The following is a 16,260-nucleotide window of genomic DNA, read 5'->3' as shown; positions in this document are numbered from 1 at the left end:
TGTGGAGAGGATGTTTCCTACAGTGGGGGAGTCTGGGACCAGAGGGCACAGATAGAGTGGATGTGGAGAGGATGTTTCCTATAGTGGGGGAGTCTGGGACCAGAGGACACAGATAGAGTGGATGTGGAGAGGATGTTTCCTACAGTGGGGGAGTCTGGGACCAGAGGACACAGATAGAGTGGATGTGGAGAGGATGTTTCCTACAGTGGGGGAGTCTGGGACCAGAGGACACAGATAGAGTGGATGTGGAGAGGATGTTTCCTACAGTCGGGGAGTCTCGGACCAGAGGACACAGATAGAGTGGATGTGGAGAGGATGTTTCCTATAATGGGGGAGTCTCGGACCAGAGGGCACAGATAGAGTGCATGTGGAGAGGATGTTTCCTACAGTGGGGGAGTCTGGGACCAGAGGGCACAGATAGAGTGGATGTGGAGAGGATGTTTCCTATAATGGGGGAGTCTCGGATCAGAGGACACAGATAGAGTGGTTGTGGAGAGGATGTTTCCTATAGTGGGGGAGTCTCGGACCAGAGGGCACAGATAGAGTGGATGTGGAGAGGATGTTTCCTACAGTCGGGGAGTCTCGGACCAGAGGACACAGATAGAGTGGATGTGGAGAGGATGTTTCTTATAATGGGGGAGTCTCGGACCAGAGGGCACAGATAGAGTGCATGTGGAGAGGATGTTTCCTATAGTGGGGGAGTCTGGGACCAGAGGGCACAGATAGAGTGGATGTGGAGAGGATGTTTCCTACAGTGGGGGAGTCTGGGACCAGAGGGCACAGATAGAGTGGATGTGGAGAGGATGTTTCCTACAGTGGGGGAGTCTGGGACCAGAGGGCACAGATAGAGTGGATGTGGAGAGGATGTTTCCTATAGTGGGGGAGTCTGGGACCAGAGGACACAGTTAGAGTGGTTGTGGAGAGGATGTTTCCTATAGTGGGGGAGTCTGGGACCAGAGGACACAGATAGAGTGGTTGTGGAGAGGATGTTTCCTACAGTGGGGGAGTCTCGGACCAGAGGGCACAGATAGAGTGGTTGTGGAGAGGATGTTTCCTATAGTGGGGGAGTCTCGGACCAGAGGGCACAGATAGAGTGGTTGTGGTGAGGATGTTTCCTACAGTGAGGGAGTCTGGGACCAGAGGACACAGATAGAGTGGTTGTGGAGAGGATGTTTCCTACAGTGGGGGAGTCTGGGACCAGAGGGCACAGATAGAGTGGTTGTGGAGAGAATGTTTCCTACAGTGGGGGAGTCTGGGACCAGAGGGCACAGATAGAGTGGATGTGGAGAGGATGTTTCCTACAGTGGGGGAGTCTCGGACCAGAGGGCACAGATAGAGTGGTTGTGGAGAGCATGTTTCCTACAGTGGGGGAGTCTGGGACCAGAGGACACAGATAGAGTGGTTGTGGAGAGAATGTTTCCTACAGTGGGGGGAGTCTGGGACCAGAGGACACAGATAGAGTGGATGTAGACAGGAGGTTTCCTATAGTGGGGGAGTCTGGGACCAGAGGGCACAGATAGAGTGGATGTGGAGAGGATGTTTCCTACAGTGGGGGAGTCTCGGACCAGAGGTTGTGGAGAGGATGTGGAGAGGATGTTTCCTATAGTGGGGGAGTCCAGGACCAGAGGACACAGATAGAGTGGTTGTGGAGAGGATGTTTCCTATAGTGGGGGAGTCTCGGACCAGAGGGCACAGATAGAGTGGATGTGGAGAGGAGGTTTCCTATAGTGGGGGAGTCTGGGACCAGAGGACACAGATAGAGTGCATGTGGAGAGGATGTTTCCTACAGTGGGGGAGTCTGGGACCAGAGGGCACAGATAGAGTGGATGTGGAGAGGAGGTTTCCTATAGTGGGGGAGTCTGGGACCAGAGGACACAGATAGAGTGGATGTGGAGAGGATGTTTCCTACAGTGGGGGAGTCTGGGACCAGAGGGCACAGATATAGTGGATGTGGAGAGGATGTTTCCTACAGTGGGGGAGTCTGGGACCAGAGGGCACAGATAGAGTGGATGTGGAGAGGATGTTTCCTACAGTGGGGGAGTCTGGGACCAGAGGGCACAGATAGAGTGGATGTGGAGAGGATGTTTCCTATAGTGGGGGAGTCTGGGACCAGAGGACACAGATAGAGTGGATGTGGAGAGGATGTTTCCTACAGTGGGGGAGTCTGGGACCAGAGGACACAGATAGAGTGGATGTGGAGAGGATGTTTCCTACAGTGGGGGAGTCTGGGACCAGAGGGCACAGATAGAGTGGATGTGGAGAGGATGTTTCCTACAGTCGGGGAGTCTCGGACCAGAGGACACAGATAGAGTGGATGCGGAGAGGATGTTTCCTATAATGGGGGAGTCTCGGACCAGAGGGCACAGATAGAGTGCATGTGGAGAGGATGTTTCCTACAGTGGGGGAGTCTGGGACCAGAGGGCACAGATAGAGTGGATGTGGAGAGGATGTTTCCTATAGTGGGGGAGTCTGGGACCAGAGGACACAGATAGAGTGGATGTGGAGAGGATGTTTCCTACAGTGGGGGAGTCTGGGACCAGAGGACACAGATAGAGTGGATGTGGAGAGGATGTTTCCTACAGTGGGGGAGTCTGGGACCAGAGGGCACAGATAGAGTGGATGTGGAGAGGATGTTTCCTATAGTGGGGGAGTCTGGGACCAGAGGACACAGTTAGAGTGGTTGTGGAGAGGATGTTTCCTATAGTGGGGGAGTCTGGGACCAGAGGACACAGATAGAGTGGTTGTGGAGAGGATGTTTCCTACAGTGGAGGAGTCTCGGACCAGAGGGCACAGATAGAGTGGTTGTGGAGAGGATGTTTCCTATAGTGGGGGAGTCTCGGACCAGAGGGCACAGATAGAGTGGTTGTGGTGAGGATGTTTCCTACAGTGAGGGAGTCTGGGACCAGAGGACACAGATAGAGTGGTTGTGGAGAGGATGTTTCCTACAGTGGGGGAGTCTGGGACCAGAGGGCACAGATAGAGTGGTTGTGGAGAGAATGTTTCCTACAGTGGGGGAGTCTGGGACCAGAGGGCACAGATAGAGTGGATGTGGAGAGGATGTTTCCTACAGTGGGGGAGTCTCGGACCAGAGGGCACAGATAGAGTGGTTGTGGAGAGCATGTTTCCTACAGTGGGGGAGTCTGGGACCAGAGGACACAGATAGAGTGGTTGTGGAGAGAATGTTTCCTACAGTGGGGGGAGTCTGGGACCAGAGGACACAGATAGAGTGGATGTAGACAGGAGGTTTCCTATACTGGGGGAGTCTGGGACCAGAGGGCACAGATAGAGTGGATGTGGAGAGGATGTTTCCTACAGTGGGGGAGTCTCGGACCAGAGGTTGTGGAGAGGATGTGGAGAGGATGTTTCCTATAGTGGGGGAGTCCAGGACCAGAGGACACAGATAGAGTGGTTGTGGAGAGGATGTTTCCTATAGTGGGGGAGTCTCGGACCAGAGGGCACAGATAGAGTGGATGTGGAGAGGAGGTTTCCTATAGTGGGGGAGTCTGGGACCAGAGGACACAGATAGAGTGCATGTGGAGAGGATGTTTCCTACAGTGGGGGAGTCTGGGACCAGAGGGCACAGATAGAGTGGATGTGGAGAGGAGGTTTCCTATAGTGGGGGAGTCTGGGACCAGAGGACACAGATAGAGTGGATGTGGAGAGGATGTTTCCTACAGTGGGGGAGTCTGGGACCAGAGGGCACAGATATAGTGGATGTGGAGAGGATGTTTCCTACAGTGGGGGAGTCTGGGACCAGAGGGCACAGATAGAGTGGATGTGGAGAGGATGTTTCCTACAGTGGGGGAGTCTGGGACCAGAGGGCACAGATAGAGTGGATGTGGAGAGGATGTTTCCTATAGTGGGGGAGTCTGGGACCAGAGGACACAGATAGAGTGGATGTGGAGAGGATGTTTCCTACAGTGGGGGAGTCTGGGACCAGAGGACACAGATAGAGTGGATGTGGAGAGGATGTTTCCTACAGTGGGGGAGTCTGGGACCAGAGGACACAGATAGAGTGGATGTGGAGAGGATGTTTCCTACAGTCGGGGAGTCTCGGACCAGAGGACACAGATAGAGTGGATGTGGAGAGGATGTTTCCTATAATGGGGGAGTCTCGGACCAGAGGGCACAGATAGAGTGCATGTGGAGAGGATGTTTCCTACAGTGGGGGAGTCTGGGACCAGAGGGCACAGATAGAGTGGATGTGGAGAGGATGTTTCCTATAATGGGGGAGTCTCGGATCAGAGGACACAGATAGAGTGGTTGTGGAGAGGATGTTTCCTATAGTGGGGGAGTCTCGGACCAGAGGGCACAGATAGAGTGGATGTGGAGAGGATGTTTCCTACAGTCGGGGAGTCTCGGACCAGAGGACACAGATAGAGTGGATGTGGAGAGGATGTTTCTTATAATGGGGGAGTCTCGGACCAGAGGGCACAGATAGAGTGCATGTGGAGAGGATGTTTCCTACAGTGGGGGAGTCTGGGACCAGAGGGCACAGATAGAGTGGTTGTGGAGAGGAGGTTTCCTACAGTGGGGGAGTCTCGGACCAGAGGGCACAGATAGAGTGGTTGTGGAGAGGATGTTTCCTATAGTGGGGGAGTCTGGGACCAGAGGGCACAGATAGAGTGGATGTGGAGAGGATGTTTCCTACAGTGGGGGAGTCTGGGACCAGAGGGCACAGATAGAGTGGATGTGGAGAGGATGTTTCCTACAGTGGGGGAGTCTGGGACCAGAGGGCACAGATAGAGTGGATGTGGAGAGGATGTTTCCTACAGTGGGGGAGTCTGGGACCAGAGGGCACAGATAGAGTGGATGTGGAGAGGATGTTTCCTATAGTGGGGGAGTCTGGGACCAGAGGACACAGATAGAGTGGATGTGGAGAGGATGTTTCCTACAGTGGGGGAGTCTGGGACCAGAGGACACAGATAGAGTGGATGTGGAGAGGATGTTTCCTACAGTGGGGGAGTCTGGGACCAGAGGGCACAGATAGAGTGGATGTGGAGAGGATGTTTCCTACAGTCGGGGAGTCTCGGACCAGAGGACACAGATAGAGTGGATGCGGAGAGGATGTTTCCTATAATGGGGGAGTCTCGGACCAGAGGGCACAGATAGAGTGCATGTGGAGAGGATGTTTCCTACAGTGGGGGAGTCTGGGACCAGAGGGCACAGATAGAGTGGATGTGGAGAGGATGTTTCCTATAATGGGGGAGTCTCGGATCAGAGGACACAGATAGAGTGGTTGTGGAGAGGATGTTTCCTATAGTGGGGGAGTCTCGGACCAGAGGGCACAGATAGAGTGGATGTGGAGAGGATGTTTCCTACAGTCGGGGAGTCTCGGACCAGAGGACACAGATAGAGTGGATGTGGAGGATGTTTCCTATAATGGGGGAGTCTCGGACCAGAGGGCACAGATAGAGTGCATGTGGAGAGGATGTTTCCTACAGTGGGGGAGTCTGGGACCAGAGGGCACAGATAGAGTGGTTGTGGAGAGGAGGTTTCCTACAGTGGGGGAGTCTCGGACCAGAGGGCACAGATAGAGTGGTTGTGGAGAGGATGTTTCCTACAGTGGGGGAGTCTGGGAACAGAGGACACAGATAGAGTGGTTGTGGAGAGGATGTTTCCTACAGTGGGGGAGTCTGGGACCAGAGGGCACAGATAGAGTGGATGTGAAGAGGATGTTTCCTATAGTGGGGGAGTCTGGGACCAGACGGCACAGATAGAGTGGATGTGGAGAGGACATTTCCCATAGTGGGGGAGTCTCGGACCAATGTGCACCGTCCTAGAATAGAAGGACATCCATTTGGAACAGAGCTGAGGAGGAATTTCTTTATTCAGAGTGAGGTGAATCCATGGAATTCATCGCCACGTCAGCAGTGGAGGCCAAGTCATTTACTGTGGAGGTTGTTCGGTTGCTGACTAGTCAGGGCGACAAAGGTTACTGTGAGGAAGCAGGAGAACGAGGTTGAGAGGGAGAGTAAATCAGCCAAGATGAAACGGTGCAGCAGACTCGACGGGCCGAACAGCCTCATTCTGCTCCTTGGTCTTATGGCTTGGAGGTTCAAGGTGGGAGAAAGGGGGATGTCCGGGAAGCGTTTCTGAACGGTGAGCGGCTGGAGATCCGGACTTTGAAGCCGGAGGTGATGCCGGAGCCAGACGCGTCCAGAGACGGAACGAGCCCACAGCGAGTGCAGAAGGACGGGATTCGAGTAGGTGGGGGCACGGAGATCATTTGCTCCAGACCGCAGTTCCTCGTTCACCACCGTCCCTACTTCCTCGGGAGACTGAGGAGGTCCAGTCCGTCCTCGTGGAGTCTCCGATGCTCACCAGAGGAAACATCCCATCGGGGAGCGTCACAGCTTGCGAGCTGCTCAGCCCACCATCACGAGAAATCGCCGAGTGCTGGACACGGCACAGAGAACTTCCCACCGCCTCCATAAAGCAGGCAACGTAATCAAAGACCACCCCCCCACCCCGGGCATCCATCGGGCTGAAGGGCAGCTGCCAACCACCGTCACCAGACCTTCGAACACAGCCACAGTACGGCACGCCGGGGTCTCGCCCTCACTACCATCTCAGACCTCTCCCTCCGGCAGCGTGACACTTCACTCTGCGTTCTTACCTCGCTCTGCGCTAACCACCTGACCTGGGTGCGCAGTACAACAAGACGCAGCTTCTTGGCACGTGGAACCACGATAAACGGGGGGGGGAAGCTTTTTTTAAAGTCAGAGCATTTATGGGGGGTTGGGATAGAGAGAGAGAGAGAGAGAGAGACAGAGTGGGAGGGGAGGGAAGGGTTTACCTGTAGACACTGTAGTGTGCGGAAGGCAGGGGGGATGGCCTTGAGCCGGTTCCCAGTCAGGTCGAGGTGGGTGATCAGTAGGAGCTGCTCCAGGTGGCAGAGGGTGGTCAGGCCCTGTGAGGAGGGAGGAGAGTGAGTGAGCGGCAGCCTCACATTGACCTCTGTGTCCATGACTTGCTGACCCCTGACCCCACCTGACCCCAGATTTCCCCAGCCGACTTTACCCAGCCCCTCATCCCAAACAGCGACCCCCCCCAACTCCACCATCACCGACCTCGGACCTCCTCCAACTCCTGACCCTTCACCCCCCACCGACTCTCTCACCCTCGACCCTGACCCCCAGACTGTTGACCCAGGGCAAGCTGAGCAGCGGAAGGAGCATCACCCTCGACTCCTGACCTTGTTGGCGAGGTCAATGACCCGGGCCTCGGCGTACTCCATCTTGAGGACCGCATTCTCGATGAGGAAGCGGCTGCGCAGGTCAGCGAGATAGGCGGTGCGGAGGGGGTCGGCCGCCGTCAGCCGCTGGAAGTAGTCCAGCGTCTCGCGCTCGTAGCCTAGAGGGTCCAGGGCGCGCAACAGCAGGATGATGGTCAGCAGGCACCCTGGGGGTCAGAGGGCAGCAGGGTCAGGCCGAGTTCACAGGGCACGGCCCAGTGGCCAAATACAGTTAATCAATCTCACACACACACACACACACACACACACACACACACACAGGTAAGGCACTGTCTCTCAATGACACCACAGTGTAAGGCACTGTCCCTTAAACACAGTTTAAAATAAGGCACCGTCTCTCAATCACATACATAGAAAATAGGTGCAGGAGTAGGCCACTCGGCCCTTCGAGCCTGCACCGCCATTCAGTATGATCATGGCTGATCACCCAACTCAGAACCCTGTACCTGCTTTCTCTCCATACGCCCTGATCCCTTTAGCCACAAGGGCCATATCTAACTTCCTCTTAAATATACCCAATGAACCGGCCTCCACTGTTTCCTGTGGCAGAGAATTTCACAGATTCACCACTCTCTGTGTGAAGAAGTTTTTCCTCATCTCGGTCCTAAAAGGCTTCCCCTTTATCCTTAAACTGTGACCCCTCGTTCTGGACTTCCCCAACATCGGAAACCATCTTCCTGCATCTAGCCTGTCCAATCCTTTTAGAATTTTATACATTTCAATAAGATCCCCCCTCAATCTTCTAAATTCCAGTGAGTATAAGCCTAGTTGATCCAGTCTTTCTTCATATGAAAGTCCTGCAATCCCAGGAATCAATCTGGTGAACCTTCTCTGTACTCCCTCTATGGCAAGAATGTCTTTCCTCAGATTAGGGGACCAAAACTACACACAATATTCTAGGTGCGGTCTCACCAAGGCCTTGTACAACTGCACCCCTCCCTGCTCCTGTACTCAAATCCTTTTGCTATGAATGCCAACATACCATTTGCCTTTTTCACCGCCTGCTGTACCTGCATGCCCACCTTCAATGACTGGTGTACAATGACACCCAGGTCTCGTTGCATCTCCCCTTTTCATAATTGGCCACCGTTCAGATAATAATCTGTTTTCCTGTTCTTGCAACCAAAGTGGATAACCTCACATTTATCCACATTAAATTGCATCTGCCATGAATTTGCCCACTCACCTAACCTATCCAAGTCACCCTGCACCCTCTTAGCATCCTCCTCACAGCTAACACCGCCGCCCAGCTTCATGTCATCCGCAAACTTGGAGATGCTGCATTTAATTCCCTCGTCTAAATCATTAATATATATTGTAAACAACTGGGGTCCCAGCACTGAGCCTTGCGGTACCCCACTAGTTTAGGGGAAGGCAGCGTCAGACACTTTTCGAATAAAGCACCATCTCGCAATAAAACTCAGTAAAGCATAGTCTCTTAACCATTTACAAGCCCTATTGGATCACGCATGATGAAATAGAGATGTGTCACTGTCATTCAGTCACTGCTGAGGTAGGGCACCATCTCTGAATCATACAAAATAAATCACCGTCTCACAGGAAATATGAGACGCCAACTCTCAGATCAAGTGAATAAGTGACTACCTCTACACATCAGAAATGTTGGGTAACGCACTATGCTTTGATCACTCAAATTAAATACATGATCATCTCACTCAAATAAACGAATTAAGATGCAATCTCATAAATGTGCGCATGATCACACAAAGGGACTATCTCTCAATCTCACATCAAGGGACCGTGTCTCAAACCCACAAGGAAATGAATGGAGAGTCACTCAAACCCTTGGGTAAAATAAGTGACCATGTCACAGTCCCACAGATAACCGAAGGGACCGTCACTCAATCACAAAGGTGACCAAAGGGACCGTCTCTCAATCACAAAGGTGACCAAAGGGACCGTCTCTCAATTCCATAACCAAAGGGACCGTCTCTCAATTCCATAACCGAAGGGACCGTCTCTCAATCACAAAGGTGACCAAAGGGACCGTCTCTCAATCACAAAGGTGACCAAAGGGACCGTCTCTCAATCACAAAGGTGACCAAAGGGACCATCTCTCAATCCCAAAGGTGACCAAAGGGACCGTCTCTCAATCACAAAGGTGACCAAAGGGACCGTCTCTCAATCACAAAGGTGACCAAAGGGACCATCTCTCAATTCCATAGGTGACCAAAGGGACCGTCTCTCAATCACAAAGGTGACCGAAGGGACTGTGCTGCAATCACAGAGCATTCCTGAATCACACAGGCCCACTCAGGGCCCATCCCACCCACTCGGGGCCCATCCCTCTCACTCGGAGCCCATCCCTCCCACTCGGGGCCCATCCCTCCCACTCGGGGCCCATCCCTCTACCCTCTCACTCGGAGCCCATCCCTCTCACTCGGGGCCCACCTCTCCACCCTCTCACTCGGGGCCCATCTCTCTACCCTCTCACTCGGGGCCCATCTCTCTACCCTCTCACTCGGGGCCCATCTCTCTACCCTCTCACTCGGAGCCCATCCCTCTCACTTGGGGCCCATCTCTCTACCCTCTCACTCGAAGCCCATCCCTCTCACTCGGGGCCCACCTCTCCACCCTCTCACTCGGGACCCATCCCTCTCACTCGGAGCCCACCTCTCCACCCTCTCACTCGGAGCCCATCCCTCTCACTCGGGGCCCAACCCTCTCACTCGGGACCCACCTCTCTACCCTCTCACCCGGGGCCCACCTCTCTACCCTCTCACTCGGGGCCCATCTCTCCACCCTCTCACTCGGAGCCCATCCCTCTCACTCGGAGCCCACCTCTCCACCCTCTCACTCGGAGCCCATCCCTCTCACTCGGAGCCCACCTCTCCACCCTCTCACTCAGAGCCCATCCCTCTCACTCGGGGCCCACCTCTCCACCCTCTCACTCGGGGCCCATCTCTCTCACTCGGGGCCCACCTCTCCACCCTCTCACTCGGAGCCCATCCCTCTCACTCGGGGCCCACCTCTCCACCCTCTCACTCGGGGCCCATCTCTCTACCCTCTCACTCGGGGCCCATCTCTCCACCCTCTCACTCGGAGCCCATCCCTCTCACTCGGGGCCCATCTCTCCACCCTCTCACTCGGAGCCCATCCCTCTCACTCGGGGCCCATCTCTCCACCCTCTCACTCGGAGCCCATCCCTCTCACTCGGGGCCCACCTCTCCACCCTCTCACTCGGAGCCCATCCCTCTCACTCGGGGCCCATCTCTCTACCCTCTCACTCGGAGCCCATCCCTCTCACTCGGGGCCCACCTCTCCACCCTCTCACTCGGGGCCCACCTCTCCACCCTCTCACTCGGGGCCCACCTCTCCACCCTCTCACTCGGAGCCCATCCCTCTCACTCGGGGCCCACCTCTCCACCCTCTCACTCGGAGCCCATCCCTCTCACTCGGGGCCCATCTCTCTCAATCGGAGCCCATCCCTCTCACTCGGGTCCCACCTCTCCACCCTCTCACGCGGAGCCCACATCTCTACCCTCTCACTCGGAGCCCACCTCTCCACCCTCTCACTCGGAGCCCATCCCTCTCACTCGGGGCCCACCTCTCCACCCTCTCACTCGGAGCCCATCCCTCTCACTCGGGGCCCACCTCTCCACCCTCTCACTCGGAGCCCATCCCTCTCACTCGGAGCCCATCCCTCTCACTCGGGGCCCACCTCTCCACCCTCTCACTCGGAGCCCATCCCTCTCACTCGGAGCCCATCCCTCTCACTCGGGGCCCACCTGCTCTAAGAGACCGTCTGTATTGAAATGCACACACAGACCGGAGGAGACCATGACCCCACCCACAACCACCAGGGCCCAGAAGCCCCAACTCCACCCGTACTCACACTTGTTCTGGGGCTCGAGCTCCTGTAGCTGTTTACACGACTCCAGCTCGGACTCCAGCACCGTGGCCTTCTGCACGGAGAGTTCACTCCTGGGGATGGAGGGGCAGAGTCACAGAGGGTCATGACGGGGGGAGGGAAGAGTGAGAGCGTGAGGAGGGGGAGGGGCAGGAGAGAAGGGACGGGGTTAGGTAGAAGGAAATGGGGTAGGGGAGGGGAAGAGGGAATTGGAGCAGGACATAAGGAGGAGAAGATAATGATAGGGCAGAGGGTGAGGGAGGGGGACCAAAGGGATGGCTGGAGGCAGACAGAGGAGCAGGGGGTGGCAGGATGTAGAGGGAGGAGGCATTGGGGAGCAGGAAGGAGGCAAGGAGAGGAGGGGGAAATTGTGATGGGGAGGGAGCAAGAAGATGGCGGGAGGTGGGGGGTAAGGGGAGGTGGACAGAGGGGGGAAGGGTGGGGTTGGCAGAGGGAGGGGGTAAGGGGAGGTGGACAGAGGGGGGAAGGGTGGGGTTGGCAGAGGGAGGGGGTAAGGGGAGGTGGACAGAGGGGGGAAGGGTGGGTTGGCAGAGGGAGGGGGTAAGGTGGAATTCCGGGGGCTTACTCACCGGAAAAGCTGTTCATCTGTGGCTGAATCTCGGTACCAACCTTCACCCCGGACTGGAGGGAGGGAAAGGAGAGATGTGACACTGGAGGGAGGGTGCAGCACAGGGAGAGGGAGGGGGATGAAGGGAGAGGGAGGAGGTGATGCGAGGGAGGTGGAAATGGAGCAGTGAGTGAGGAGGAGGGGACAGAGGGGTGAGGGGAGAGAAGGAAGTGGGAAGGGAGGTGAGGGTAGGGAGGGAGGGAAAGAGGGAAGCAGGGAAGGAGAGGAGGAGGGATGGGAGGGGAACAGCGCACTTCAGGAAGGGCGGTGATGGAGGCCAGAGCACTGCAGGGTAAGGGGAGGGAGGGTGTAGGGATAGGAGGGGAATGAGGGTGTGGGGATAGGAGGGAGGGGAAGGGAGGAAAGGAGGGTGTAGGGAAGGGGAAGGGGAGGGAGGGTGTAGGGAGATGAAGGGTAATGAGGGTGTGGGGAGAGGATGGAGGGGAAGGGAAAGGAGAGTGAAGGGAAGGGAGGGAAGAAGGGTGTAGGGAGGGGAAGGGAGGGAAGGAGGGTGTAGGGAGGGGAAGGGGAGGGAGGAGAAGGGGAAGGGGAGGGAGGGGAAGGGAGGGAAGGAGGGTGTAGGGAGATGAAGGGGAATGAGGGTGTGGGGAGAGGAGGGAGGGGAAGGGAGGAAAGGAGGGTGTAGGGAAGGGGAGGGAGGGGAAGAGAGGGAAGGAGGGTGTAGGGAGGGGAAGGGGAGGGAGGGGAAGAGAGGGGAGGATGTAGGGAAGGGGAGGGAGGGGAAGAGAGGGAAGGAGGGTGTAGGGAGGGGACAGGGAGGGAGGGTGTAGGGAGGGGAAGGGAGGGAAGGAGGGTGTAGGGAGGGGAAGGGAAGGAGGGTGTAGGGAGGGGAAGGGGAGGAAGGGTGTAGGGAGGGGAAGGGGAAGGAGGCTGTAGGGAAGGGAAGGGGAAGGTGGTGTAGGGAGGGAAAGGGGAGGGAGGGGAAGGGAGGGAAGGAGGGTATAGGGAGGGGAAGGGAGGGAAGGAGGGTGTAGGAAGGGGAAGGGAAGGAGGGTGTAGGGAGGGGAAGGGGAGGGAGGGTGTAGGGAGGGGAAGGGGAGGGAGGGTGTAGGGAGGGAAGGGGAAGGTGGGTGTAGGGAGGGGAAGGGGAGGGAGGGTGTAGGGAGGGGAAGGGGAAGGAGGGTGTAGGGAGGGGAAGGGGAAGGAGGGTGTAGGGAGGGGAAGGAGGGTGTAGGAAGGGGAAGGGGAGGGAGGGTGTAGGGAGGGGAAGGGGAAGGAGGGTGTAGGGAGGGGAAGGGGAGGGAGGGTGTAGGAGGGGAAGGGGAAGGTGGGTGTAGGGAGGGAAGGAGGGTGTAGGGAGGGGAAGGGGAGGGAGGTGTAGGGAGGGGAAGGGGAAGGAGGGTATAGGGAGGGAAAGGGGAGGGAGGGGAAGGGGAGGGAGGGTGTAGGGAGGGGAGGGAGGGGAAGGGAGGGAAGGAGGGTGTAGGGAGGGGAAGGAGGGTGTAGGAAGGGGAAGGGGAAGGAGGGTATAGGGAGGGGGAAGGGGAGGGAGGGTGTAGGGAGGGGAAGGAGGAAGGAGGGTGTAGGGAGGGGAAGGGGAAGGTGGGTGTAGGGAGGAAAGGGGAGGGAGGGGAAGGGAGGGAAGGAGGGTGTAGGGAGGGGAAGGGGAAGGAGGGTATAGGGAGGGGAAGGGGAAGGAGGGTATATGGAGGGGAAGGGAGGGAGGGTGTAGGGAGGGAAGGGTCACCGTGGGAGGGTCACCCTCACCTCTGTCCATGCAGAACACTCCTTGCCCGCTCTGTCTGGCCCCCAAGTCACTCTCACCGACTGATCCTGGAACTGAACGTTCAGCGTCCCCGGTGGCAGCTCACACATCTGGGCACACATCTGTCTCGGAAAGTAACACCACCCGAAACCCCCAACTCATCAGGGGGCGGTTACAAACCCCACTCCAGGGGCTTCAGCACAGCCATTAGAGCTCCCCCATCAGTCCCTCACCCTCTGCTGCTCTAGGGAACTCAGCCCAGCCTTTCTTCCGAACTGAGATGGAACAAACTGAACGCTCAGTGCAGAGTGTCAATTGTTTACGATATATGGACTGATTGCCAAGCTTACAGAAGTGGAATTGTGGAACGTTGCCCAAGGGTACAGTGGAATATAGATAGATCAGTTAGACATGGGCAGGGAATGGCAGATGCAGTTTAATACAGCACTTTGGGAGATCAAATGTAAAGGGACAGTGCAGAGCCAGTGGCAGGGTCAAAGTTCAAAGTCGTATCAAAGTTCATAATCTGTCACCATTTATGTAGGAATCATGTCCCTGTTGTATTTGGGTTGCGAGTCGGTTTCCGTGACTAGTCGCACCCGCAGGGGTAGGAGTAAAAGCAAAGGGAATAAGTTACGTATTCTTGCTTATTTCATTACAGCTCGTAGCCGGGGACCAGCGGAGGTTGTATCTTTTGCTGAGCACCGGGATAGCGTTCAATGATGCTTAATTGTATGTTTTCAACTTGCTAATAAAGGGTCCAGCTTCTGGAGTGACCGTCAGGGCTGTGGGTGCGTCACGTGAGTATAACAGTCCGTACAGTCGCGGGCAAGTGGCAATCACCCTGCTCCGATTGTGGATTCGTTTTGCCGCTACAATCCGGAAGATTAATTTTCTTTGCGGGCACACTCAATAAATCTACAGAATGATAAACGTAACAATCAAGGCAAGAACCTGTGCCATTGCAAAGAGAAGGGTGGCGGGGTGGCAGAACGCTTCACGGTGCAGGCGACCAGGTTCGATTCCCGTCACTGCCTGGGTGGTCTCCTCCCACAGTCCAAAGACACACCAGTTAGTCGTTGTAAATCGCCCTGCGATTAGACCGGGGTTAAATTGGCGGCACAGCTGGAAGGGGTATCTCAGTAAGTAAGTAGGATATGATGGTCCTCAGCTGTGTTGGCGTAGAGGTCCACGATCTCCCTGAAGGTGACCGTACTGGGGGACAGGGTGGTAAAGAAGCTGCGCCGCACGCTGGGTCGAGGCACCGAGTCCCGGAGTTGGGAGGTTACGATTTGCAGCTGTAGAGAACTTTGTTCAGGCCACATCTGGGTGCAGTTCTGCTCACCCCACTACGGGACGGGTGTGGGGGCTTTGGAGAGGGTCCACAGGATGCCCCCTCGAGCTGTTTTCCTCAGGAGCGGTGGCAGCTGAGGAGAAATCCAATTGAGGTTATAGGGGGCACAGGTAGAGTGGGCAGCCAGTAACTTTATAACTTCCAATACCAGTGGGTATGCGTTTAAGGTGAGGGGGGAAAGTTCAAACGAGATGTGTGGGGCAAGTTTTATTTTTACACAGAGAGTTGAGGGGGGGACCTGGAATGGACTGTCAGGGGTGGTGGGGCAGGCAGGTAAGATAGAGGCGTTTGAGAGGCCGTTAAGCAAGCATTGAGTGTGCAGGGAACGGAGGGAGATGGGGTTACTTTAATTTCATCTCCGCTCATCTTTTCTGAAGTAATTTGTCTTCGATCCCCGGCGTGATGAATGTCCACAGTTCCCCGAAGGTGGAGTCGCAGGTCGACAGGGCGGTGAAGACGGTGAGAGGGAGAGAGGAGATCTGGTTGACAGGGGAACAGAAGGAAGGAATCAAGAGAAAGGGAGGGGGTGAACGAGACAGAGGAGGAGGAAAGAGGAATGAGGGAGAGGTTTGAGGATGGAGGAAGGATGGGGTTGAGACCATAAGACACAGGGTCTGCTCCACCATTCAATCATGGCTGATCCTCTCTCCCTCCTCAACCCCAGTTTCCGGCCTTCTCCCCGTAACCTTTGATGCCGTGTCCAACCAAGAACCTGTCAATCTCTGCCTTAAACACACCCAAGACCCGGCCTCCACAGACGCGTGTGGCAACAAATTCCAGATTCACCACTCTTCGGCTAGAGAAATTCCTCTGCATCTGTTTTGAAAGGGCGCCTCTCTATCCTGAGGCTGTGCCCTCTTGTCCTAGACTCCCCCACCATGGGAAACATCCTTTCCACATCTACTCTGTCTAGGCCTTTCAACATCCGAAAGCTTTTAGTGAGATTCCCCCCCCATCCTTTGGAATTCCGACGAGTACAGACCCAGAGCCATCAAACGATCCTCGTATGATAACCCTTTCATTGCTGGAATCATCCTTGCGAACCTCCCTGGACCCTCTCCAATGCCAGCACATCTTTTCTAAGATGAGGGACCAAAACTGTTCACGATACTCAAGGTGAGGCCTCACCAGTGCCTTATAAAGCCTCAGCATCACATCCCTGCTCTTGTATTCTAGACATCATGAAATGAATGCTAACATGGCATTTACTTCCTCACCAACTCAACCTACAAGTTAACCTTCAGGGTGTTCTGCACAAGGACCCCCAAGTCCTCTGCATCTTAGATTCCTGGATTTTCTCCTTATTCTGAAAATATCCTGCACATTTATTTCTACTATCAAAGTGCATGGACCATGCATTTTCTAACGTGGGCAGATTTTGCCGACAACCATCCTGATCGAAGGTGAAATCCCACATCACACC

General features: G+C 55.6%; 1 protein-coding gene across 1 annotated transcript in view; it reads right to left on the bottom strand.

Moving 5' to 3' along the window:
- rabggta (Rab geranylgeranyltransferase subunit alpha) overlaps positions 1-16,260 on the bottom strand; it is a 29,941-nt gene that overhangs the window by 7,344 nt on the left and 6,337 nt on the right. Inside the window, exons 5-9 of the mRNA XM_059951293.1 lie at positions 13,486-13,584; positions 11,720-11,771; positions 11,115-11,203; positions 7,199-7,404; positions 6,800-6,913 (exon numbers count right to left, since the gene is read on the bottom strand). Coding sequence (XP_059807276.1) covers positions 6,800-6,913; positions 7,199-7,404; positions 11,115-11,203; positions 11,720-11,771; positions 13,486-13,584 — 560 coding nt within the window. The remainder of the gene's footprint in view (positions 1-6,799; positions 6,914-7,198; positions 7,405-11,114; positions 11,204-11,719; positions 11,772-13,485; positions 13,585-16,260) is intronic.

This window comes from Hypanus sabinus, chromosome 26, assembly GCF_030144855.1.
Source record: "Hypanus sabinus isolate sHypSab1 chromosome 26, sHypSab1.hap1, whole genome shotgun sequence".
NCBI classification, from domain to species: Eukaryota; Metazoa; Chordata; class Chondrichthyes; order Myliobatiformes; family Dasyatidae; genus Hypanus; species Hypanus sabinus.
The sequence above is the reverse complement of the archived record's forward strand: the minus strand, read 5'-3'. Positions and strand labels throughout refer to the sequence as shown.